A 26292-nucleotide genomic window follows, 5' to 3' on the forward strand; every position below is an offset into this window, starting at 1 on the left:
CGTGGCTTAAGTCAGAAACTGCTCGCGCACTATATCGGTCTCTATGTTATCTTCGAGAAAATTAGTGACCTCACCTATCGAATTATGCGCCGCACCAAACGTGGCCGACGTTCTTCACAAATTGAGCTTCCTCACGTCGCGCGTCTGAAACACTGTAATCCTCATGATGACAATTGACTCGCCCGGAGGGTTTCGCCTGCAACAGGGGAAGTGTTACTGACTTGGTCTCAAGCAGATCACGGAGGAGGGAAGAAGGAAGAGGAAGAAGAAGCGTGCGCGCCCGTTCCACCTTTGTCTTGTGGAACCTGTGTTGCTTCCCGCTGGCTGTGTGTTCCTGGCGTACTGAACCGGCTAGAACGTCTCGGTCGCGACGCTAAGGGCGAAACAATATGAAGGAAACTGGAGTTTCCAAGGCATTTCGATATGTCGATAATTTTTTGGTTTGCCTGTCGTATGGAGAATACACAGAGAGCAAGGTTAAGAGCATAGTGGCACTATTCCCTAAAGCACATCCGGGGCTTAACTCCACCTTTGAGCTAACAGAAAATGCACAGATCCAGTACTTGGACATCAGACTTGTGCTTCATGAAGACCATACGTGTTGGTTTTATAGGACATGAGGGGCAAAAGGCCTTCCGTACGACTCCGGTCATACTAAGTTGATCAAGAGGGGGCTAGAAGTCTCGTGTTTACGGCAGGCGTTGATCAAATCCTGTCCACACTTGATGGGCAACAGTGTCAACCTACAAATTCAGGGGTTGAAGCGAAATGGATATCCGGGGAGCATGTTGATATCTGCAGCTGTAAGCTGTTTGAAGAATATGCGACCCCGAACATGAGAGCGTAAAGAGAGTGAAAAGAGAAGACAGGTTGTTGTCCTGCCCTACGTACATGGTGTATCACACTGTCTTAAGAAGATAGCCAGCCGATATGAAATTAGGGTCGTGCTCTCAAGAGTATGTGCAGGAAGGTGAAGGGAACGAGTGAGACCAAGGAAGGGTGCGGCGTACTGCACAGGGAACGCTTCATGAAATGCCGCAAGGGTGTTGTGTACAGTATCCCCCTGACATGTGGGAAGGCGTATGGGGGCAGGCAGGCCCATGCCTCAATGAAAGGCTAAGGGAACATAGAAATTCGTGTGCCGCATTGTCCGCTCCAGGAAACCTGGCGACCCATTGCTTTCGTTGTTAAACGGGAAACGATCAACATGACTAGAGGGGTACCTATTGTGTACCAAGGTTCACCGAAGCCAAGGTGCTGGCTGGCGCAAAAGACAGTTTTAAAAGAGAGATTATCGAAGTATTGAAGATGATTTCGGGGGAAGAAGGGGAATGCGTGAGTGTTCCGTCGGTGGCGCTCAACACGAAGGAGGTGATACTGCTTCGTTCGGACATGACAAGAAGATAGACGCAGTTTCTAATTATTTTCGTTTTATTTTTGCAATCTTTCTGAATCTTTTGTCGTCTTCTTATTGTAACCCTACGTTTTTGTGATGCATTCCCCTTCTTCGTATCACATATAACAGCCAGTTGGTAGCAAGCGCATCATCGGTGTGAACGTCTTCCTTTATTCTCTTGTGTGTGTGCGTGTGTGTGTGTGTGTGTGTGTGTGTGTGCGCGCGTGCGTGCGTGCGTGCGTGCGTGTGCGCGTGCGCGCGCGTGTGTGTGTGTGTGTGTGTGTGTGTGTTGGTTTGGTTTGTGGGGTTTTAACGTCCCAAAGCAACTCAGGCTATGAGAGACGCCGTAGTGGAGGACTCCGGAAATTTCGACCACCTGGGGTTCTTTAACGTGCACTGACATCGCACAGCACACGGACGCCTTGCTTTTCGCCTCCACCGAAAAGCTGCCGCCGAGGCCGGGATTCGATCCCGCGTCCTTGGGAACAGTAGTCGAGCGTCGTAACCACTGCGCCACCCCGGCGGGGTGTGTGTGTGTGTGTGTGTGTGTGTGTGTGTGTGTGTGTGTGTGTGTGTGTGTGTGTGTGTGTGTGTGTGTGTGTGTGTGTGTGTGTGTGTGTGTGTGTGTGTGTGTGTGTGTGTGTGTGTGTGTGTGTGAATATGCAGCGCCAGATGTCTTCGGAGACATCGCCATGCAATGAAAAGTCGTTGAGCAGAGTGACATCAAGTGTGGATTTCACAGGCTGAACTAAAACTGTGGGAGCAATGTTTAGATGGGGGAGCGAGATAGAAATCATACCCTCTGAGGTTTTAGGATCCCTAGTCAGACACATGTAGTAGAACCCGAAAGCACGTTCACAGGACTTGCTTCAAAGAAGAATTTATATCTATGTAGGACTATTAAAACTGATTGCTGGGCTAGTTGGTGCATAGTCACATAAAGGAAAGGTTAATAGCGCAACAAAAGACACTCACAAAAGGCACCGGTCCTGTGTGTCTATTTGTGCCTGTTTGTGGGTGTCTTTTGTTGCGCTATTAACCTTTCCTCTATGTGACCGAGCACCAAATTAGAACGCAGGAAGCGAGCGCACTCGGTCAGAGGTAAACCGGACGTTCTGGTTTCGCAGTTGCAACAAAGAGGAAAAATGTGCATAGGAAGTGCACATAATGCGAAGGCAAGATAACTGATGTTCGTTAGGGTAACTTACTCTGTTGCAAAAAGTTAGGCTTAGCAGGTGTCGGGAGACCGGAGGGCGGATGAGAATAGGAGATTTGCGGCGACTGAATGGCTGCATCTGGCGCAAGGTCATGTTAATAGAAGGAAATGAAAAATGCCGTTTTTGTTCTCTGGGTGTATCTAAGTTTGTGAGGATGATCAATATTTTTAGCTCCATCTCTTAGTTTATTATCTCTTCTCTATCAACTAAAATTACTCGCGTCACGGTCTTGGCCACAGCCCGCGGCTGTGATGTCTTTTAACAGAATGCTCTTCTTCAGTTACCAGTTGTCAACACTAAAATCCTTAAGTACCCAGAATAGGGGTAATGTGCATTCATCTCATGAAATTTCTAGTAATAATAAAGCAAAATCAGTATTCCTGATGCCATGATTTGCATAAATCGGGAATGAAAAGTCTCAGACTGCAAAATTAGCTTCCGTTTTTTCTTGACTGACAAATACAAATGCTGATTGCCTCAGTACTAAAAAGCCCGAAAATTAAATAGCAATTTAAGCTTGAGCGAGCGAGTAAAACGGCGTGAAAAACGGGACTGAAGGAAAACGCAGGCACAATGTCAGTCCCGTTTTTCGCGCAGTTTTGCTCGTTCGCTTAATATGAACCAACTAGCCCATCAGAGTGTCTTACTTCAATTTGAGCTTGAATAACGAAACATAATATGCCGATATCTCCACCTCGTGTCCGACAAAAGAGAGAAAAACTGCGACTTTTGGTAGCCTACTGAATATAAAAAAAAACCCTGCCCGTAGTTCCTCTAACGTATGGCACCCGTCTTTCTTGGCAAGGAGCAAGGCATGTTAAACAGATTCCCGTAACTCAAACCTCATGTGATTGTTAGCCAGCATGGTATTGTCGGATGGCAATAATAGTAAAACAAAGCTTGGTCTGAGGCCAGAACCCTTTCTGTCATTTCCACGATTTTATTTTACAATTTCGCACTAACTGGTCTACAGCCAAACACTTTTAAGTTAGAAAACAACGTAAGATGAGCCATCGGGTGACTACTGTTAAACGCTGCAACCTATTTGTTCATGAAAAGGTCATTTAAATGATGCACAGCAAACAGGACGTGTTGAAACGACCAACTGCTACTTTAAATAGGCGGCATAACAATTTAAAGAAACACAGAGAGAAAGCTTAAACATCAAGTCAATGGAAATAAAATGAAAAAAGCATATTGTCAGGCAAGGAAAATTAAAATTTTCTATATAGATTTTCCTTGCTAGAGCTGTCGTATCCTCAATATTGAAAGATAAAAATTCGGGATATTTACAAAGAATCTAGTCAGGAACACACGAGCGCAACCTTTTTCACTGACGTTTTGTGGCTATGTAGACGCAATGCGAGCGACATCTGCCGCTGTCATTGTACTAGATCAACCGAATAAATATTCATTGTCTACTAATATGATTTTTTATCACTGCATCATATTAGAAGTCCTCCGCTGGGCTAAACGGTTGTAGACGTCTTAATTTATCCACTCAGTCCGCATACCGCTTCATCTGACTACTGGCAGACAAACTTATGCAGCCCGAAACTGTGCCCCTCCCAGTTCCTCCCAGCTAATTTGAATAAACGCTATACTTACGATCTCTGTTGCGATAGAGAGCTTTTCAGATTGACCTTAATTATTACTGATAAGCTAGGCTGTGGTGGAAACTATAATACCTATATCTCGGAACGTGACCATGCCTTTATAATTTTCAGAAGTGGAATAGGAAGTATATATACGAATGTCTACGTGCCCGATAAAGAGAGGCAGCTCGACGATAACAAGTGCTCACTTTATTAATATCAGACAACTATGTCTATACCGTCTTCAATTGTACTCGCATGTCGTCTAATCTAGCTATAAAATCAGCCTAATGTACTCTCTGAGTTTGTTTGAAAAGAAAAGTGAAAGTCTCCGTTCTCCTGAAAATGGCTCTAACAGTGCCTACATCCTGTTTCAAATGCATGTACAAACAAAGGGTGCACAAATGTTTGATTGCAGCTATCACGAGGCGAAAACAATGCTGTACACAAAACTGTTTTCTTTACACAACTTTCTTGGCGCGAGAAAGTTTCAAGAAACTGACAAATAAACACGTTCGGAAACGGGTACTAAACGACCTCCATTTCCATGATACAGCACAAATCATTAGAAACCTCCTGACGAGACACGACTGGAGGCCAGAAAAGGTAATTAACGACGTCCTTACTGTCTGAATCAAACGCTCCGATCGGCCCCTGTGTGCCGAGTGGAAATAAACCGCCCACATCGACCAGACATCGTCGTCCCCACCTGGTGCGGAAGTTGGGCCCGGGCCTAGGAGCGTCCGCCTTGCAGAGGAGAGAACGCGTCTATTACTTGAAAAGCACGCTCCGAGCTGCGCCTTCACTCGAAGCTTCTTGTGTGAGTAGGTTATGATGCAGTGTTAACTTTGATGGATATTTTGGCGGTGCCCAGAAAACGTGCACGGCCCGCTTTTCTTCCTAACCTCTTTTTCTCCATATAATATATCTGGATTTCTAAATCGCACCCTAAAACGTACATTTCGCTCGGGATTATCCTGTAGCACACAACTTATAGAATTCATCCATGACGTTTCATATGGGCTTAACAATGGTACACAGATAGATGCTGTTTTTATTGATTTCAGAAAGGCTTTTGACGTAGTCTCGCTTAACTTACTTCTACACAAACGTTCATATATTGGTCTTCCTGATTCCCTTTATGGCTGGGTGAAAGATTACATGTACATGGCAGCAAAATGTGGCCCTAAATGGTGTGACGTCATAACCGGTTAAAGTTTTGTCAGGCGTGCCACAAGGATACGTCCTGGGGCCGCTCCTGTTCCTCATGCATATAAATGATTTAACTGAATGCCTTGCTTCGAATGTTAGATTATACGCTGATCACTGTGTTGTGTATCCCACTGTGTCATGTGCAGAAGGTATGAGCGTGTTGCAGTTTCATCATCATCATCATCAGCCTGACTATACCCACTACAGGGCAAAGGCCTCTCCCATATTTCTCCACTTAACCCGGTTCTGTGCTAGCTGCATCCACCTGACCCCTGCGAACTTCTTAACCTCATCCGCCCACCTAACTTTCTACCGCCCCCTGCTACGCTTTCCTTCCCTTGGAATCCAGTTTGTTACCCTAAGCGACCATCGGTTATCCTCTCTTCGCACTACATGTCCTGCCCATGCCCATTTCTTCTTCTTAATTTCCACTAGAATGCCGGTAACCTGAGTTATTTCTCTGACCCACTCTGCACGCTTCCTATCTCTTAATGTTACCCGTACCATTTTTCGTTCCATAGCCCTCTGAGTTGTCCTCAACTTAAGTAGAACTCTCTTGGTTAGCCTCCACGTTTCAGCCCCATCGGTGCGTACAGGTGAAATGCAACTGTTATATACTTTTCTCTTTAGCGATACCGGTAAGCTGCTAGTCATAATCTGTGAGGGCTTTCCAAATGCGCTCCATCCCAATCTTATTCTTGTTATTTCCTTTTCATGGTCCGGATCTGCGGTTACTACCAGTCCTAAGTAGACATATTCGCCTACTACTTCCAGTATTCGCGACCTAATGTAAACTGCTGTTCCTTCCCGAGGCTGTTGAACATTACCTTAGTCTTCTGCATATTAATTTTCAAGCCCACATTTCTACTTTTCCTGTCTAGGTCGCCAATCATTATTTGCAGTTCATCGCCCGAGTTGCTTAGCAAGGCAATGTCATCAGCAAATCGCAGATTACTGAGGTATTCTCCATCTACCCTTATCCCTAACTGCTCCTATTCCAAGTCTCTAAATACTTCTTCTAAGCAAGCTGTGAATAGTACTGGGGAGATTGTGCCTCCTTGCCTAACACCTTTCTTTATGGGAATTTTGTTACTTTCTTTATGCACTATGGTTGCTGTGCAGCCACTATATATATCTTCCAGCACTTTCACGTACGGCTCGTCTACCCCCTGATTTCGCAATGCCTGCATCACCGCCGAGGTTTCAACTGAGTCAAATGCTGTTTCGTAATCAATGAATGCTACGTATAAGGGCTGGTTATATTCCGAGCATTTTTCTATCACCTGATTGATGGTATGGATATGATCGATAGTAGAGTACCGTTTCCGAAAACCTGCTTGATCCTTAGCTTGATTGAAGTCTAAGGTTGTTCTGATTCTATTAGCGATTACCTTAGTAAATACCTTATACGTAACAGAGAGTAAGCTGATTGGTCTGTAATTTTTAAGGTCCTTAGAGTCCCCTTTCTTATTAATGAGGATAATGTTTGCATTCTTCCATGGTTCCGGTACCGTCGATGTTATCAGGCACTGCGTATACAGGTGGCTAGCTTTTCTAACACGATATCCCCCCCCGTCCTTCAGCAAATCTGTTGCAGTTCGATCTCGAACAGATCTGTTCCTGATGTGTTAACTGGAAAACGGACCTGAATGAAGCAAAATGCTATCATGTGCAGGTCACGAACAAAACGAAAAAGTTCTCTAGCTCATACTTTATAAACAATGCTTTTGTACAATTTATCGACGAAGTCAAATATCTGGGCGTCATATTACGGCGACATTGGACTGGACAAATTGCATTCAAAATACATGCGCTAAAGCATGTCGCCTTTTACATCTTTTTCAGAGAAATTTCAAGTGTGCACCAAAAGCCCTGAAGGAAGGATTGCACCTCTCTGGTATCAAGTCGGTGTTAGAATAGGCGTGTGCAGATTGGACCCCTTCACAAAACCCCTTGAAAATAAGTTAGAGCGTGTTTAAAAAAGGGTTGCAAGATTCGTCAAGGCTATCTACGATTTAAAAAATTAGAGGTTCTCAAATAAGGGAAAGTCTAGGTTGGAAACTGCTCTTCGCACGCCGAAAAATCTTCCGGTTAAATCTACTGAACAACATTAACAATGGTAACACAGGAATTAATAGGAACCCATATTTAAAACAACCTCATTTGTCTGTCGAAGAGAGGAGACAATTCCAAAAACATCAGGCTGTATCAAAGTCGCATAAATGCCTTTAAGTTTTCATTCTTTCCGCGCTCAATTTCAGATTGGAATTTACTCCCGAATGAGGTTGTATCTGCGCCAACTTTTTCACCTGCCACGAGAACATTATATGAATATGTTTTACATTACAGGCAGTGTACTTTATTGTGAAAGTGAGTCACCAATTTTAGTTGGGGACGTCGTTTACGTTTGGCATTGAATTTGCTTCCATTTTTTTTAGAACTGATTGTTTACTTTCGCTTCCGCTTTTCTGTTTGTTTTATGTTTGCAACTAACCCACCTACGATAATTCCCAATTGGCGCTGTAAGTATTTGTAATAAGTGAAAGCAATAAGTAAATCTACCAGCTGCTGTGTATTTCTGGAAGCACCTTACGAGATTTACAACATTAAAGTTTCGTTTTCTGTACTTTGTTGTACATGTCTGCCAGAAACGGTTAATGTAGTCGTAGGCTTTGCATGGAACGTTTACTGCTAATAAAAATTCATTGATACGAAATTGTAACAAGAAGAAAACACTAATATATCTTTTAAAGAATTCGTAGCTGTTCCGCACTTTAAAGCCACCCGTAATGACAATCTAGGCGTTCATATTCTCTCTTGCATTATTAACACCCGTAGTGTTTTTGGCGCAACTAGAGTCTCACAGTTTTTATATTGTGACTCCTTGAAGTAAATGACGTAGATATACGCAGCTATATTTTTGTGCTTTACAATGCTGTTTATCGGGGTAGTTGATGCGGTTTGGTCATGTTGGTGAAGCCTCAGGCGCAAAAAGAACCTCCTGCCATTTCTGCCTAATGCTGTTGTTCCACTGGCAGAATATATTTACCGCAGCAGTGGCAGGCTTAAAATTGCAATACGGGCGAATGATGAGTTAGAAAATGAACATTTATAAACTGTTATCTCCGGTGCGCTCACATTCGTTTATGAAGTGATGTGTATGACGGAAGTACGCAGAAACCCAGCAACTTCTGGCCCTCTACCATACCAGCGTCATCAGATGTTCTGCTGCTGTTCTTCGGATTCCACATCAAAAGTATGTTTTGCCATCATTCTGCTCGCCTTATTCCTCGCTGCTATCCTTCCCTTAAGTCATAGTGACCAAAATTAGTAAAGCCTTTTGGGCAAAACAGAAAACATGGCAAACAAATCTTCAACCACTCTCTTTGTACCTGTCCCATAAGCTTTTATATAATCCTGTTTAGCCAATACGACTTTGACCCCAGCATAGAGCATGTATAATTTGCCAGCGAATGTGTGTTCAGCTGTTTTTGTTCCAATATGCAGAGACGAGAGATAAAGAACACTTAATCCTATTTCTCGGTATTTATCCGCTTGCCAAGCATTGAGAGTGAAGTTTTTACACGCATCTACTTATATAATCACAGATTTGTTGTTTTTGCCCTTGTTCTAGAAAACTATAATCAAAGCTATTCGGCTCGTCAACTGCTGGGCTATTGTTTGTAGTTACGAAAGTTACGGCACTGTCACAATGCAATGGCGGGCTACAGGTCGAAATTTGTTTAATTAAATGCAGCTCAAAAACTCGTCACTCAGTCCAAGTCTCTCTCGCAACTGTTCATGCAGTGTACATTTTACTGGAGAGAAGGAGGTGCTTTGCATCGCAGAGTGGGTTCAGAAGGGAAACGTTAAGGTTCCGTAAAGGTATGAATCGGAAATGTACTTCAATCAAGGTGACGCGTTCTATTTTTCATGCAGACGTCCCGCGGATGCCTTGTAAACCTTGCAACTGGCTATAAATAATTAAATAGTAATATTTAATTTCCATTTCGTTACTTCGTTTCAGCGGGCTAACGCTAAAGTGCATCCTCTGAAGCAAGGCAAGCTGGGCGGCCCAGCTGGCTTCACTAACAACCCTGTGCCTATGGAGTTGTACCACATGGAGGCCAGCCCCCCTTGCCGCGCCGTGCGCATGGTGGCAAGGCACTTGAATTTAAGCCTTAATTTGATCCCGGTGAACTTCATGGCGGGTGAGCACATGACGCCTCAGTTCCGAAAGGTACGTTTTATTTTTGAAGCACCAAATATTATTATTCATTGAATAGTCTATGGTATTAGCGAACGTTATCCCTCCCTACAGAGCATCGTTCATAAATAGGAGGAAGGATTTAGAAATTCCGAAGCGATTACTCGGTTAGAAGAGTCAGTAAGCCTGTGAAATATTCAATCCATGCCTAATATGTGTTCAAGAATGTTGGGACATTGCAAGCAACACTTCTTGTCTTACTTCGAGTCGCCTTTGTCTCATATCTCACATGATGAGCGGGCTTCCCATCATCACCCGTTCTTTAAAAGCATTCCAGAACATGCGAACAATTGCTATAAAAAAGCGATAAATCGCGGAAGTGCCATCAATTATCAGGGCCGGAGAATGCCTCATTATTCTCTGCTAATGTTCAAGAGAGCAGCAAGGTTATGTGTCTTAAGGAATTACCACCGTTACCACCGGCGCTCTCCAGGTAAGCGTGTGACTGGGAATATACCCTTCAAATGCTGCTTATTTCATAGCAATGAGAGCTATAGAAACGATACCGGCCAACTCAATACGCATGATGGGTGGAAGAAAAAGAGCGTTTGGACGACTATGTCTTGAATACTGCTGCATTACCTAAATTGACGCATTTCAAAATTCCTGTCATGCGTTTCATTACGTCGGGAATATGTTCATTTATTCCTAAAAAGAAATATAAATAATGCGAATCGATTTGTTTTACGGAAAATGAAAGCGCGTTTGCATTCAATACATCAAACGCACGAGCGATACGCTGACCCACATTCTATGATAGCAAGCGGTGCTAACAACGTACAAACCGAGTAGCACCATCGAACGCCTCCATCCCCGCCTGAAGGACAGTCATTTTAAAGGAGAAAGCCAACGCGTCGTAAACAAAATCCCCTGATTTGTGTTCCCAGCTTCGCACATAAGGGAAAAGAACAGCTTCGCGAAGAGAATTAAACAATCTTAAGCGGACGTTGGCAAAATGCAATCAGCGCAGCGCCATGAACGAACACTGCGGTGCATGCGACAACATATTTGACTTCAATGTAGCTGTTGTTCTGGAAGCCGGAGCTAATCTACGCAGGAGGCTTCTGCTTGAATTTTGCTACATTATAAGCAGACACGGCAGAATGTTCCTTGCTTGACGCCAAAGTTCGGAGCGCAGGAGGCGGCAAAACCTTTTCGAATGACTCGTAGACGGCTGGAGCCACCCGCATGCCGCCTCGAAGTCCGGCGGACAGAGTGACAACCTTGCATACCAAGACGCGGACCGCGCACGGCAAACGCAGAACGCAAATAAAGAGGTTAAAAGAGCCGGATTGGAAGAAATACTGCTTGCACATTGAAAAGAACCTTTTGTACAAGAAATGAATAGAACGATAGTAGAAAACTGGGCAAGTTGGTATTGGATTCAACTTGTGGCACCACAGGGACGAGGACAGATACGGAGAAAGACAGACCAAGTGTAAGAGCACTTGGTCTCTCTTTCTCCGTATCTGTCCTCGTCCCTGTGGTGCCACAACAAAATGAATCCATACCAATTTGCCCAGTTTGCTACTCTCGCTCAATTCATTTCTTGTACAACGGGCTCTTTTAACAAACCGGTTACCAAACGTCGTGTATTCTCGTAAACGTGCTTGTCGTTATTCACCTTTTTTTAAATTTTAATTTCACAACTGGACAGAGCTTTGTCCAACGTTTTCTTTTGAATCCATTTATTCCTTCTTCTTTCCTGTTATCTGCAGATCAACCCCCAGTCCGTCCTACCGACCTTGGTTGACGATGGTTTTGTGCTGTGGGAAAGGTATGTGGTCAACACTTATTTGCAGAATACTATCTCAGCAGGTGTCTTTCACGCCTTGTTGGTTACAGCATATATGTGTGACATTCGTGACAAATGTCTGACATTTGGGCCTCATTCTTTTTTGTAATTTCTTAGGGAGCCTTCACAGCCTAAACCTTTTCCGCCATTACCTTAACATATCCATGCTCAAATTTTTTTCTGAGATACTCTTTTATAGTCTTGCTTCTTACTTCTTGCCTTTCATTTTTTATCTTTCAGTCATTCCTCATTTTTTTCACTGCAGGTGTGGCTTTCATATTTTTGCGCCATGCATTATAACGGTTTCTCAAGGATATTTCGGCTTGTAGTGATCATACCAGCTTTCGTAGACGTCGCTTCGACGCCCATCTTTGCAGGATGATGTCGACAGCTCTCTACGCTCTCCACTCGTTCTTCTCACCCACAGACTCTGATGTGCTGTGCTTGGCTACTTTATTGAACATTTGCAAATCCGTCGGTCTAAATACCTGGTGCATGACGTTTATAATAACAACCACTGCCTGGAAAGACAAATTTTTATGTCACTCTTTATTACCCGACGTGTTATCAGATGCACCCTCCTCCGTCTCACCGGAGCTCCTTCCTCACGGAGAAAGCCACCTAGACCTATTATGAACACTGGCCAGCGAAGACATGTTTTCTCGAGAGAATGGTGGCTAGCGGACGGAGGGCTCCTCTGAAAAATGGCTTTTCTTTCGTGTTTTCTAAGACTGCCCCACGACTCTGCAAAGAACCCTGAAACTGTTCGGTTTCCGCAAGTCTATATCTAATACTATTTATTGATCTTAGCCATTATAAGTTAAAACGTTCAACTTCGCTCAAACCACGTAAAAACAAGTAGACTGATCTTATAACAAAGAGTATAATAACCGTTGCCTTGAAAACCAAATCTATAGGTAAAGCAATTTTTTTCTCTTCCCCCCCCCCCCCCCCCCCTTTCTCACATCCTCCATCCAAGGATTCCTACTTGGAGCGAGGTTTCTATTTGAGCCCTTCACATGTGGCAACCTCTTTTGGCTTTGACTAGAGGACTGCGCTTTCACTCAACCCGTGTTTGTTTGGTTTCTTGCTTTGTTTGTTGTTTTTTTTTTGTTTTTTTATGGGGAGGCGGGGGGGGGGATCTGATTTCTCTCTACGCTGTCTCCATACTACTCTAACAGTAAGAAATATTGGGGCTCTTTCACGACTGACAGAAATATACTTTCGAATTGAATTAGCTGTATTGACCCCTCTATTTCCACATCACGCCTTCTTCCCCTAACCCCGGTTTCCTGATTGGAGCAAAAACGACTTAAACCCACACTAATGTTAGACGGCTCGGTGAGGACACGCCCTCTTCTCGAAACATTGACTAATGGTTTCAGTTTCCCCGTAGCATTTTACTCCTTAATTTTTTTATTTCTACAAGAATTCCATGTCTTAGCCCAGTTTACAGAAAAAAAAAAAACAAGTTTGTTATCACTCAATCTGTACCTAATAGTTCCCGACTTGAAAAAAGAATAAACACAGGTTTAACACTGCTAAACCTGACAAAGCGAAACCGCGCGACTCCTAGATGGATGTCTTAAGACTTCAAGGACACCGCAGCTGGGACCAGACGACACGAAGGTGTCGAGGGTATTTTGAAGAAGGAGGCCCCAGGAGGCGAGCCAGATGGGCAGCGGTGGGGTGAAAGTGTAGGCAGTGGGCTGGAAGACTGTGGAATTGTGTCAGGCAGTGTTGTTTATTTGTGGAGATATGTACCGATAGGAATGAAGTTTGCCAATTGTATGAAGAAGAAGCAGGTGCACGATGTAGAAAAAGAATGGAACGCAGTCGGCTCCATGTAACACACTTGCGACAAAGGAGCGGGCAGCGAGCAGGCCGCGCTCTGCTATTCTTTTTTTTTTACTAACTTGTCATAAGGTATATTATAGAAAGTCGTGTAACTCGTTTTTTGCCAGGAACTGGAGAAGGGTTTTTAGTGTATTCTGTTTGTCACTTCGAGAAATCGCCCTCTCTCGTCGCTGACAGTCCTATTTCCTGGAGAATCCGTGTCCTTGAGGCCCTCGTCCCTGCATTTCGGGCAGATGGTCGGTCCTATGTCTTGTGAGTCCCATCGCCACCTGACCGACGGGGTAAGGACACCGCTAGTCACACGACTGAAGGTTAGCTGAAGCTCAAACTGTGGCCAACGCAAAACACGCCGGAGCTAGCCCAGTAAAGCTCGCGTTTAAAGATACAGCGTTCACCATAGATGTTCATTCACCAACAGGGTTCCAGAAAACTAGATGTAACGTGCAAGCTGAAAGCTCGAGAGACTTGAATTACTTTATCACCTACCTTGTTAAGCTTGTTAAGTAACTCAGTAGACGGACATTAACTAATCATAAATGATCTAGACAGGAGAACCAGAAAGGTAGGCCTAAAAAGTAATATGCAGAAGACTAAGGTAATGCTGAAGAGCGTGAGAAAGGAACGGCAGTTTAAAACAGGCAGCGAAGCATTGGAAGTGGTAGGCGAATATGTCTACTAGGAAGGTAGTGACCCCAGACCTGGACCACCAAAGGGAAACAACTAGGAGCAGGAGATTGGGATGGAGCGCATTTGAAAGGTACTCAAACATTATGTCGAGCAGGTTACCGGTATCGCTCAAGAGGAAAGTGTATAACAGTTGATCCTACCGGTGCTCATCTATGGGGCTGAAACGGAGGCTAATGAGTTAACTACAACGCAGCGGACCATGGAACGAAAAATGGTAGGTGTAACGTTAAGAGATTGGAAGCGTGTAGAATGGGTCACAGAAATTACTCGTTAATGAAATTCTAGTCGAAGTTAAGAAGAAGAAATGGGTGTGGGCAGGGCATGTAGTTCAAATAATACCCGTTGTACTTTGAGAGTAACCAATTCAATTCGAAGGCAAGGTAAGCGTAGCAGGGGGCAGCAGAAAATTAGGTAGGTGGATGAGATTAAGAAACTCGCAGGGGTCAAGTGGGTGCAGCTAGCACAGAACCGGGTTAATTGGAGGAAGATGGAAGAGGCCTTCGCCCTGCAGTGGGTATAGCCCGGCGGATGATCACGATGATGATCAGCTACCTACGCCTTGATAATTACCCATAAAATTACATTTCATAGCTGCGGAAATGAGAATTTAGGAATTCGCGCGCTTATTCTCTAACCAAATATCCGTACCATAACTGACCAACCTGACTTCTCTAATTATAATTTTAAGCAACAGCATAAATATAATAAACTGCATAATAACTGTCCTTCATAATATTGCTGATTTATTTTCAAATATTTGCTGCAAACAAAGTACTGTAACAAACCGCCTCAAACTGCCATTTCTGAGTAATTAGACGTTACCTTTGCAGGATAATATTAAAACGGCGGAAAATGCATTGTTTCAAGGAAACGGGCAGGCGCATAGTAAAGAGCACCCTCTTTCATTTTCGTTTGGAGGTGCTTCAGTTGATGCTGCCAATAGCGCTTGGCTGCCTGGACAACTAGACGAACGTATTCTTGAATATAACCTTTACCTTTATCCGGTGGTGCTGCTTCACGCAGCTGTACATTTAGTTGTTTACTGCATAACAGGGACTTTTGAAAAAAATCCTATTTCATGATTTTGAATACCCTGTTTTCAGGATAACTCTAAAAGACGTGATGACCCCAAATGATGTGATTGATGTCCTTCAGAAGCAATTGCGAATCTGTACAGTACATGAATCTGACTCTCTTTAACCATTTTACTATGTATCATACGGTGAATGCAAAAGCTGGTATCAACACACGTGGATAAGCCAGATGAACTAGAAGTGAAGTTATAGTAATTGTTACGTCGAGTTGCTTTATCGTGGTGAAAATGTAGCGCTTCAAAGACCCGGAAAGACACAATTTAAATAGGCCTAACCGCTGCCTTGACTAGATCGACGCCTCGAAAACTTTTCGCTATAGTTCAGTGTTCCTTTTTGTGAAGACGTAAACGAAATTACAATCTCACTTTACAGCCGGGCTGTGCAGACATACCTTGTGAACCGCTACGTCCCTCACAGCCCTCTTTACCCCGAGGAAGCGCGCTCCCGAGCCACTGTGGAGCGTCTGCTGTACTTCGACATGGGCACACTCTTTGATGCGTGTCACACGGTGCTGGTAAGTCAAGTTCAGCACAAATGCCTTGGTGTTTTATTTACTTATAGAGTGGACATTCGCTGCGAATCGCTTTACTCGCATTTTCTACTGCGCATTCTGTGAAATAGGTCAAGCAACAACTATACTCTGGGGTTTAAAAATCACTTTACGCTGCATTGCGAGTGAATAGCGCCCTCGTGAATTATGCCAAGTATATACACTGCCGTTCTGGCCAGTAATATACCTGAAATTTCACTTTTCAACCACTAATTTCCCGTGCCTGTTACTTATAGTTTGAAAACAAAAGCTAATCACCTCTCGGCAGAGTAATGATGAAATACGCAATGCAGTTACACTCAGTAATCAGTGCGATGATGAAGTTTGCTTTCCATCTCATTACTCATTAGAGCGATATTTCTATAAACGAAGATAATTAGAAAATAAAAAATTTGTTTATAAATATTAATTCACTTCAGCGGCTGGCCGAAAGACACTGGTATTGGCGCCTTTGTACTGATGTCCTGGGTGTCCAAAATGCGTTTTTCATAATAAAATGTCAAAAAGAGAGTTTTGTGTTATATTATCTTATGCTATGTGGCAACCATAAAATATTTGGTAATACTATTTTTTTGACAGCCAAACATTCAAAACAAACGTATTGAAATCCAACATGAAGTTCTCTCACCGCGCGATTCTCAAGCAGTAGTTTCTTGCCTTTAATTCGACACCTGAAGTATAGGCGGATAGAGAAAATGGAACGGCGCTAATGAATGCGCTAACTTTTCTGGAGCGAGATCCTAATTTTTCAAATAAGAAGCATGCCTTTTTTATTTCTTGTCCTTTGTTTGTTTACCTATTTTTGTCGTCCTGCACCGCTTCTAACTGCATCGGAACCATTCCATGCCACCACGTTTTTCTGTCGTGCTGTAAGCACATCTTGTTTGAGATAGAGCGCGAGGGAACGAAATTCTTTCATTAATAAGGGATAAATTAGCAGGCGTTTAGCAAGCGGTGTGTACTGCTCTGCATAGGAAATAGAATTGCAAGTAAGAAGGAAGTGCGCTGGAGAAAACGCCTTTAAAATAAAGGAGAGGAGACAATAAAATGCGATTAGCTAATGCGTACTAAGGTCTATTGGCAACTAGTGATATATATAACACGGAATGATCAACTGCAACGGCCGACAAATGGGCTAACAAATTTTACTGCGTAAAAAATGCACGATGGTAACACGCAAGGTGAAATTCGAGTTTGCCGGGATGATCCGATGTCCTATATATAAATATATATATGTGTATATATAAATATATATATGTGTATATATATATATATATATATATATATATATATATATATATATATATATATATATATATATATATATATATATATATATATATATATATATATTCTACTAATACGTTCATTGCATGCGTCTGCTTAATAAGGGAAGCTAAGGCACCTAAAATGCTATTAATTATTATAAGCACTGGGTGCCTCTCCAAGCATGTATATAGTACTCGCGCTCGAAAGCATACGCAGGTCACTCAAGCAGGACATGTCCCACAGTTTCTATCGTGCAGCCCTCGCGACGATCCGGACTGTTCATTTGGCCGAAATGATACTGCAAGCCGTTTCTAAAGGCAGCCTTGTTGTGATGATTGTGATAAAGACTCTGCAGATTGCAAGGAATTTTGGGTGGTAGTGTTTATCTGTGGTGTCGATCGATTGAGTAATGAATTTGATGGTGATGTGTCTGCAAGCTGCAGATAATATACAGCTCTTCGAAAGAAAATCTTTTATCTTTAAGAGACGCATCGGGTTTCGTCAAGAACGTCCGAGTGTATCTCTAATATTGGTGGCCTTTAAGGACCGCTTCACGTATTTGCCGGAAATATTAAACAGAATTCCTCAGTGAACTAGTATCCACTGAAATGTTATGCAGTAGTCTGCACAACAGACAAATGATTTAGACACCCCGTTTCAAGGGAAACGCGCTAATGATTGGTTTTCTACGGCAGGTTGACCGGTATATGATGAACGCATATTTCTGTTGTTTAGCATCACTGGGCCGCAGAGCATGTCCAGCAGCTTCATTTAGTATGACCGTGTGATTTGTAATGTGCGCGTCGCATGGTCGCCGCCGTACTTTCCGTTTTCAAGAAAGCTACGACCGTTGGTCGCTTATGGCAACAAACTGGATTCCAAGGGAAGGAAAGCATAGCAGGGGGCGGCACAAAATTAGGTGGGCGGATGAGGCTAAGAAGTTTGCAGGGTCAAGTGGATGCATCTCGCACAGGACCGGGTTATTGGAGGAATATGGGAGAGGCCTTCCCCCTGCAGTGGGTATAGTCAGGCTGAGGATGATAATGATGACTACAGGAAAATTGATATTGAATTTCTGTTACCCACGTAATGTGTTTTTGATGAGCCATCAACCACTCAAAGGAGATTCAAGATTAGATGTGTTTTAACATCATATCCGCAGCAGACTTTCCTTTGAGATCACACATGAAGTTTTGTGCTTGAAAAACGCAACAGTATTTTTGGGTAGGATCTAATGTGGAAATACAATGACTTTCTCAAATGAGGAAATGTATACATCACTAAGTGAGTATATATTATTTCCTTGTTAACTGCACACTTTCAGACCCCTATGTTTTCATTTCTGATTAGCATATGTAGGATGTTGCCTAAGAAACGATTTTTATGTGTTTTAACTTGAGATCCGCAACAGACTTTCATTTGAGACTATGCAAGAAGTTTTGTACTTGGTAAACACAACAGTATTTTTGTATAGGAGCTAATGTGGAAATACATTGACTTTCTCAAATGAGGGAAATTATACATCACTAAGCGAATGTATATTCTTTACTATGTTTTCATTTCTGTTTATCATGCACTGTAAAAACAAAAACAACTTTTTGGACATTTGTTTCATTCAAAACACGCTTACACCCTGCGTCTTGGGTGTTTGCGCCATTACAAATCACTTCTTGCCAAGCGAATGGGTGCTGTGGTTGGACAATATGCTTGAGGGTGTTACGGGCAAGGATATTGTTGTGTACGCGAACCGACGCACTGCCACACCGCCTCCAAGCAAACGGATGCAAGGCCGCTCCATTTTCAATGCCTCCATTGCACCTGCGAGCAGGCCGTTTCGGAGAGACCAGCAGGGCTACCCCGGCCCGCGCCGACGACGACGCGCGGACGTAACCCGAGCCGTGCGTTGACTCGGAACTGGACCGTCCTGGGAGCATGTGCGCGACCAGGGCACGAGAAGCAATGCCTTCTTTATAATGCGTGATATTTTGCGTGTTTCTTAAGCTTTCGAGCTCCTTCTTGCTCTGCGTATAGATTAGCCGAGCCCTCAGTCATCGCATCGCTTCCCGAAATGTTTAGATACAAATAAGATTTAGTCACCAGTAAAATAGTGTTGGCGCTGCTGCGCGTGCCGGTATTGAAGCTTGGTCGCACTTTTTTTTCCTTAAAGGTTCGTGCTACAGCTCCGTGTTCAGCAAAAATTACGCCCAAGGTAGCAACCACCGAAGAGCCAGCGCTGATAAATTTGCCAGCGATGCCAAACTCGACATGTTAAAATGACTGCAGTGGACAAAATAGTGCGCATAGGTATCTAGAACATTAGATGCAAGTTCTAATGGTCAAGAAGTTGTAATTGTTAGAGCAGCCGCAATGGCCTGTACACTTCGAAACATGCTTCGAGTCCCAATCTTATGAATGCAGTCCAGACATAAGAAGCAAATACGTTACCAACGATAACAGTTCCCCGAGTGGCCGAGTGGTTAGCGCAGAAAGCTACGGAGTAAGAGGTACCGAGTTCGAATCGCGCCAGATGTGCAGGTTTTTTTTTGCTTTTTATTTTTTAGCTTTTTTTAATGTAGTTGAGGTGCTTCGCTACGTTTTAGCTTTTACTTTTTATCCAGAAGTGCTCAATGGTCAACACTCATGAACAACACACAAGAAATGCACACGTTAGGTACCAACCAGAAACACGGTGGCCAACTTTCTTGTGAAACTCATCAAAAATGCATCAAGAAAATGTATAGAAATGTTAATGTGCATGATGATGAATGTAATTAACATTTAATCAGAAACTCATTAAGCTTTTTTGTAAGAACAGTCCTTCAAAGAAGTGATACGTCATCCCCCGACGCAGTGGTTTCTGGATCTTATGCCGGCAGTTATGCGTTATGTTATATAGGGCATAACTATAACATAGCGCGTAAGCGTTATGTTACAGTAGTTCTAGTAGGGCGTACAGCTGATCACTCTAAAGTGGAGGCACTTACATCGCCAGATTTTCAGATGGCGCGGCTATACTTTCTATGACTCACTTTGCTTAATAAGCTGCGTAGGTTAAAGAGCAAAGAGGAGATGATTGCGCAAAAAATCTATTGCATCGAGAACTCTTGCGGCCACTATTCGTGAAGCACGCTGTACAATATTACCTGCGTTGCAGGGAGAAGGTGAATAACATTATAGAGTACAATTGACAGGAGCTAATAACAGTCTGATGTTTAGTATATGTGGCTCATGCTGTGGGTTTTTCTACATTCAGCCAAAGCGAGCTACAATTCCTACCGGATGTGCGTTTATTGGAAGCGGCACCATAGGACTGAATTTCAACCTGCGAAATTCCGAAATTCGGGCGTTAAGGTATTAACGATAGCGGGACTGCAGTAGTAGCAATACAAGAGCACGACGTGGAATACAGCGCGTGGAGAAGTCCGACTGGACCTGGCAGCATGGCAAACATTCTTATTTTTTATATTTTAGGCCAGAAACTGGTCCAATGTCAAGCGGCAATACAATACAAGATACTGCAGAACAACAGCAGAAATTCATGAAAAGTATGCAGATTAGCAAAATAACAAAAAAACGAAAAAAAGAAGGAAAAAAGTATGTGAATTGCCGCGCTAAACAACTGAGTAGAAAGAAAGATCGCAGAAAAACGCAATTTGAAATATATACAGAAAAGTAGAATGCAGACACTGTTATACTTGGGTTAATTACGGGAGAAAACGGTACCAAATCTTCTATCAAGTTTTGTGAATAATACCTGTCCCAGGGTAGGTTTCGATTCGATTATCACATGCAGAAAAACGTATCCGTGTGGGAAGGGTATACTGATTTTATTAGCAAGTATTAATAAAGATGGGGAATCCTCTGTTTCTATATTTTCCTTAGATAAATCTGATAGCCTCCTTTGGACAAAACCCCATGAAATATTTATACTTTTTGTCAGTATGAAAATTCCGTACAACTGCCACATGGAATATGATTTTTGTAGTGACAGGCACGTGCATTATTGAATTTTCTTTTGAGGAACCAAAACTAGCGTAGCGCTGCTGAACACGAAATGGAAATGCGATTTTAACATCATGGCTTCTTATCGAATGTGGCGGCTAAATAATCGTATTTTTGGGGCTCGAAGATTATTTTGTCATTAAGCAGATAAGAAAACACACTAGAATGTTTTTTCCTGTGTGGCTCACGAGCAGCGACCGTGCTGATTTTATGCGTTGATTTCTCCATGTTCAAAAGTTCACACCAACTGCGGATAGCAGTAACTCGAGTTTGCAATCATTTGTGATCGTTTCAGGAGGCTTTTATGCATAAAGTAACACAGTCGTCTGTAAATAAATTAACATGAACGTCATCAAAAATTTCGTCTAATATATACCATTATTTTAAATCAAAATCACAATGTGTCCTAATATGCTGCCTTTGGGCATACCTAAAGTTTGCTGACGCATGCTGAAGGAGCATTTTATTACATTTATAGATAGTTGCCTATAACAGAGATGATTTTGGATACATCATGTAATATAAGTAAGAATATCAATACGCCCAAGCTTATTAAGTATTTTTCCATACAGAACATTTTGGAATGATTTCTTAAAATCCAAAAGAGCATATGAACTTGTCCGGACGAGTCAGGCACCTCAAAGCGTTTATGAACGACTAAATCAAGTTGATTCACCGTCAACAGTTTCTTTCTAAATTCCTGCTGTGACGGCAGTATGGACTGCAGAATAAGAACAACAGTTAGGCATTCATGAGGAATTTTTAATCAGTATAGCGCAGAACTCTATAGAGATACAATATATGGAAGAAACGTGAGGTCTCTGTTATGAAATAATGGTTCTAAGGATGACACATAAGCTCCGCGGAGGTCGGGGCACCCAGTGACTTAAAAAGAGTGCCGACTAACCAAATAGCCTTTGCCAATTTGGTTTCATTTGAGAATGCTATCAAAAGGAACGCACTTCTATAGTGGTATATGTCCCGGTTGGCATTTGAGGCAAAGCAAGAACGGAAATAAATATTGCTTGAGTCGAGGATAATGAAAATGAAGTTGGCAGTGTGAGAAGAGAATGCGTTCATGGCTTGTACTGGTCGGATATGGATACACGATGAAAAATAAGGTGTATATAGTTTACCGTAGTCTACAAAGTTTATCGAGGCAATAAAAATAAAAACGATATTATTGCGAACGCCAAAATGAGTAAGCACATAATAAAATCTTGTAACAGAAAACACTGCAAATTATACCAAATGAATTATTGCTTCAATTCAGAAAGTAAAACCGCTTCACATACTCGATGATAATTCAACAGGTGGGTATACATTCCAGTTTGGATCAGGTTGCCTTGAAAACAGACAATACAACCCTATATAAAGGACGATTACATTTGCGTAGTACGTGTGAGGAGCGCACATAGAATTATTGCTCTTCTCGTCCACAGCAAAAAATTACATCCAGTTATCAAACGTAAACTTTGTTTTCCATTGTCTTTGAGTGTAGGGGCATCGAAACGAACATTCACGCATCAGCTAAGGGATACCAGCAACAGATGTCTAAAGGCAGCAGATTGAAAATATTGCCCTAATTATTTTATAAATCTTAATAGCATTGAGAACAACATAGTAATTGACGTAGGCTCCAAAACAAGCAACGAAAAACACACAAGACTTAAAATATAGAAAATAAAGATAACATAAGGGAAATGTTAAATAGCAGGCAGAGATGGCACAACAATTGCATGAATAACGAGGACGCTGAAAATAAATACGTCGAAATAACCTGAAATCAAAGTCTTAATAAAATGAGACGAATTATCAGTAGTATATTTAGGTTTAACTGATTCCTAAAAAATACAAGGCATGGATGACCATTCGACCGCACCCTTTAAAGAGGTTCTCTTAACATCCATTTAGCCATGGTCGGATTTGAAGTCCATAGTAGTTTGTGGAACGCCAGAAATTTATAAAAACGACACCCTCGCCCACTGCATTGCCTAAAAGTGTACTTCTGCATTTTCTTCAACAGTATCCGGTGATCTTTGGTGGCCCGCCACCGGACTCAGAGCAAGAAAAGCCGCTCGTGCGAGCATTGGATTTGCTGGTCGGGTTCCTTGGTGACAACAGGTTCGTCACAGGTGATGATGTCACCTTGGCCGACATTTCCATCCTGGCATCGCTAACAGTCACCGAGGCAAGAGCTGTTCAACTCTTTTAGGCAGATTGTGAAAACCATGCCTGTAACAATTACTTCCCAAAATCTGTTAGAAGGAGTGCGCCTCTTATATACAGGTTTTTTTTTTACTAGCGCCCATTTGCCCTGAAAAAAAAAAAAAAGTATTTTGTCAATGTCGACTGTGTGGCATGGCAGACATTATACGCGTAGTGAAAGCTAGACAAGTTTTTAAAATAATACGATTCCTTATTATCAGCAACCATTCTTTACACCTAAAGCAGACCTGTCTAAATCTTTATTTCCCAGATTTTAGAGCGCCTTCAGTTGCTTAATACACACTATAATTGAAATAGACAATGAGGAATAAACTGAAATACTAATAAATCAACGAACGTAGGAACAGCAAAAAAGATCTTTCCTGTCTCTCGTCCTTTGGCTGGTTAAGTATGAACCATTACCAACTTGCCCAGTCGTCAACCTTATTGAATATAAATGCATGCTATAAAATTTGTATTCGTAATTAAGGAAGGCTACAGAATTAAGAAACGGCAAATGCAATATCGGTAAAATTTTCTGTACGTGCTTCCGGTGATTTCATAGTTTTTAAATATTTGCGAAATTAAATATACTGATGGGCAAAAAATCTCACTCAATAAATTGTTGAAAATATTAGACATAATACCAGCTTTTTATCATGCTATTCATTGTAGAGACAACACAACGGACCACTTAATGAAGATGTTTTCTAACCTAACGAGTGGTAGGGTTAGAATCAAAGGCCAGAGATCATTCTACAGCATGATGAGTGGTGCATGGTCACTAATAACAACAGCGTAAGAAACACGGTCACAGTAAGACACATCTGAACCAAACAAGCGCTCGCTTGAAATTTTTTTGACTCTGGGAAGAGGGCAAGATACATAGAAAACCAGTAAAGAGACGTCATACTCTCTTACACATGTCACAAAAAAAAAAAAGACTGAACTGAAAAAGGAATAAGAAAGAAATTAAAAACTAAAAATAAAGAAAAATGGCATACGCACTTCAACCTAGCACCCACGTGTCGCAAGGCCACAACACTCATGAGCGACACCCAACGCTCGAAATAAGAACACGACGCAGTAGGTTCATGTCAAAAACGTAGCCGACATAACCAGTTCTCAAAAGATCCACTTCCTTCTTCGACACAACCACTAATGGACGACTCATCAAGGTGTCACTATACGTCTCCATAAAAAAAGCTTGGTCGTTGTTGAAACTGGTCGTTGGTTACTCAAGCCGGCGCTTTTTAAAATGAGATTTAACCGCACAGTACGATTGGTGAAAAAAAAAATAATGCTATTTTTGCATTTTTCCTCTCCACTTGCAGTGCTCTGACTACGACCTCAGTCGCTTTCCCACCGTCATGGACTACTACGAGCGACTGAAATCGACCCTGCCATATTTTTCAGATATCAATGACCTTGGCATTCAGCAAATGCGAGGCATCCGAAAGCAAGGCAACTCAAAGTAAACGATATTCGTGAACACAAAAGCCGCGCGTAAAGAACATCTCTCATTAACTTCAAAATTGCTTAGAACTTTTAGAGCCCAATATACATCTGTTTTCCTCTGCCAAATAACAATATCGTAGCCTTCTTGATGTAATGACTCGCAAAAAGTTGTGGAATAAACATCATGCTATGAAATGGATAGTGATTTTACTCCCAAAAGAGCAAGAAAGAGAAAAATGTCAAAAATTTAGCGCGGCTTTAAGGTATGATGGGGCAGCTCAAATGGCTATCGTTTGCCAGCTGCTCCTAGTGCATCCCTGTTCGCATCCCTCCTCAGTGTTATTCCCGGAAACCGTAACTTCTGCTCTCCTATTATCCACTGCTAAGCCTACTGAAAAACCAAAAGTTCTACCGGGCAATAACCTCATAAAATCTCACCAAATCGCAGAGACCCTCATACGGTGCACATCATAATCATAAAATAGCGTACATAATTTATAGTAATATACAAGAAACTATGAGGCCGTATGCAATTATATGCGACTTGTATGTGATTTGTCATAGAAACTGAGTGAGATTGTGTGAGAAAATGTGAGGTTATTGCCTCATACAAATTTTTCAGTAGGGAAAGACCATCCGACAAAGTAAATTCACGCTTTTTTTTATTTATTTTTATTTCAAGTACTCTCAGGGCCGTTGGCATTAGAGAGGGGAGTGGTTACAGGCATAAATAGAAATTAAATAAACAAAATGGACCAATTGTCGAAAGTTTACAGATGTGGTTAACCATACAATGTTAGCTAAGGCGTCCTTGAAAAGCTGATGATCTTTGATGGTTGCTGTTGGTGCTGGAAGGTGATTCCACTTTGCTGCAGTGCGAGGTAAAAAGGACTGAAAGAAAGCGTTAGTTCTGCAAAATGGTACACCGACTTTGTAGGCGTGATCTAGTCTTGATGATACGTGATGCGGGGGAGGGATAGGTCCAGTACGTAAGTGCGGATGATAAAACATTTTATGGAACAGACAGATACGAAACATTTTACGACGTGTAGCTAAGGGTGGCAGATTAAGGCTTGATTTCATTGAAGATATGCTGGCGCTCCTGTTATAGTTTGAAAGAATGAAACGGGCAGCGTTATGTTGGACCATTTCTAGCGAATGAATTAGATTTTTGTAATGAGGGTCCCAGATAGGTGCGGCGTATTCTATCTTTGGACGTACTAACATTTTGTACAGCAAAAGTTTGAGCGAGGAAGGCGCTCTAGCGAAATTGCGGCGGATGTAACCTAGCATACGATTAGCGTTGTTAATTATGTGTGTGATATGTAAAGACCAAGTAAGAGTGGAAGTGATGTGTACACCAAGATACTTATATGAGTGTACCGATTCTAACGGAAGATGGTTTAGAAAATAAGTGGGAGTACTGTCGCAAGTTCTGGATACGCGAAGGGATTTACATTTATTGATGTTGAGTTCCATTAGCCATGTTTTGCACCAAGAAGTTATAGCATTCAGGTCAGATTGAAGGGTGGTTACATCGTCACTGCATGTTATTGCTCAAAAAATGACACAGTCGTCAGCAAATAAGTGGATATGTGATGAAACGGAAGAAGGCAAGTCGTTAATGTAAATTAGAAAAAGAAGAGGGCCAAGTACGGAGCCTTGTGGAACGCCGGAATTAACAG

At 42.3% G+C, this 26292-nt stretch overlaps 1 protein-coding gene across 1 annotated transcript; it reads left to right on the top strand.

Annotated features, from left to right (window-relative positions):
• The first annotated feature begins 9525 nt into the window (after positions 1–9525).
• LOC146196168 (glutathione S-transferase 1-like) lies at positions 9526–23156 on the top strand. The gene is made up of 4 exons (XM_084596936.1): positions 9526–9660; positions 11406–11464; positions 15493–15634; positions 22968–23156. The coding sequence occupies exons 1-4, from the start codon at positions 9526–9528 to the stop codon at positions 23154–23156; spliced, it is 525 nt and encodes a 174-aa protein (XP_084453062.1).
• The last annotated feature ends 3136 nt before the right edge of the window (positions 23157–26292 follow it).

This window comes from Amblyomma maculatum, chromosome 3 (assembly GCF_055883805.1).
Source record: "Amblyomma maculatum isolate TAMU_Amacu chromosome 3, ASM5588380v1, whole genome shotgun sequence".
Taxonomy (NCBI): domain Eukaryota; kingdom Metazoa; phylum Arthropoda; class Arachnida; order Ixodida; family Ixodidae; genus Amblyomma; species Amblyomma maculatum.

What these genes read in the sequence shown, in the direction of transcription:
- LOC146196168 (XM_084596936.1), top strand. Translation starts at nt 9,526, where the DNA reads ATGGAGTTGTACCACATGGAGGCCAGCCCCCCTTGCCGCGCCGTGCGC. An exon ending in TGACGCCTCAGTTCCGAAAG is followed by an intron (nt 9,661 to 11,405) that starts GTACGTTTTATT and finishes TGTTATCTGCAG; the next exon opens with ATCAACCCCCAGTCCGTCCT. An exon ending in GGTTTTGTGCTGTGGGAAAG is followed by an intron (nt 11,465 to 15,492) that starts GTATGTGGTCAA and finishes CTCACTTTACAG; the next exon opens with CCGGGCTGTGCAGACATACC.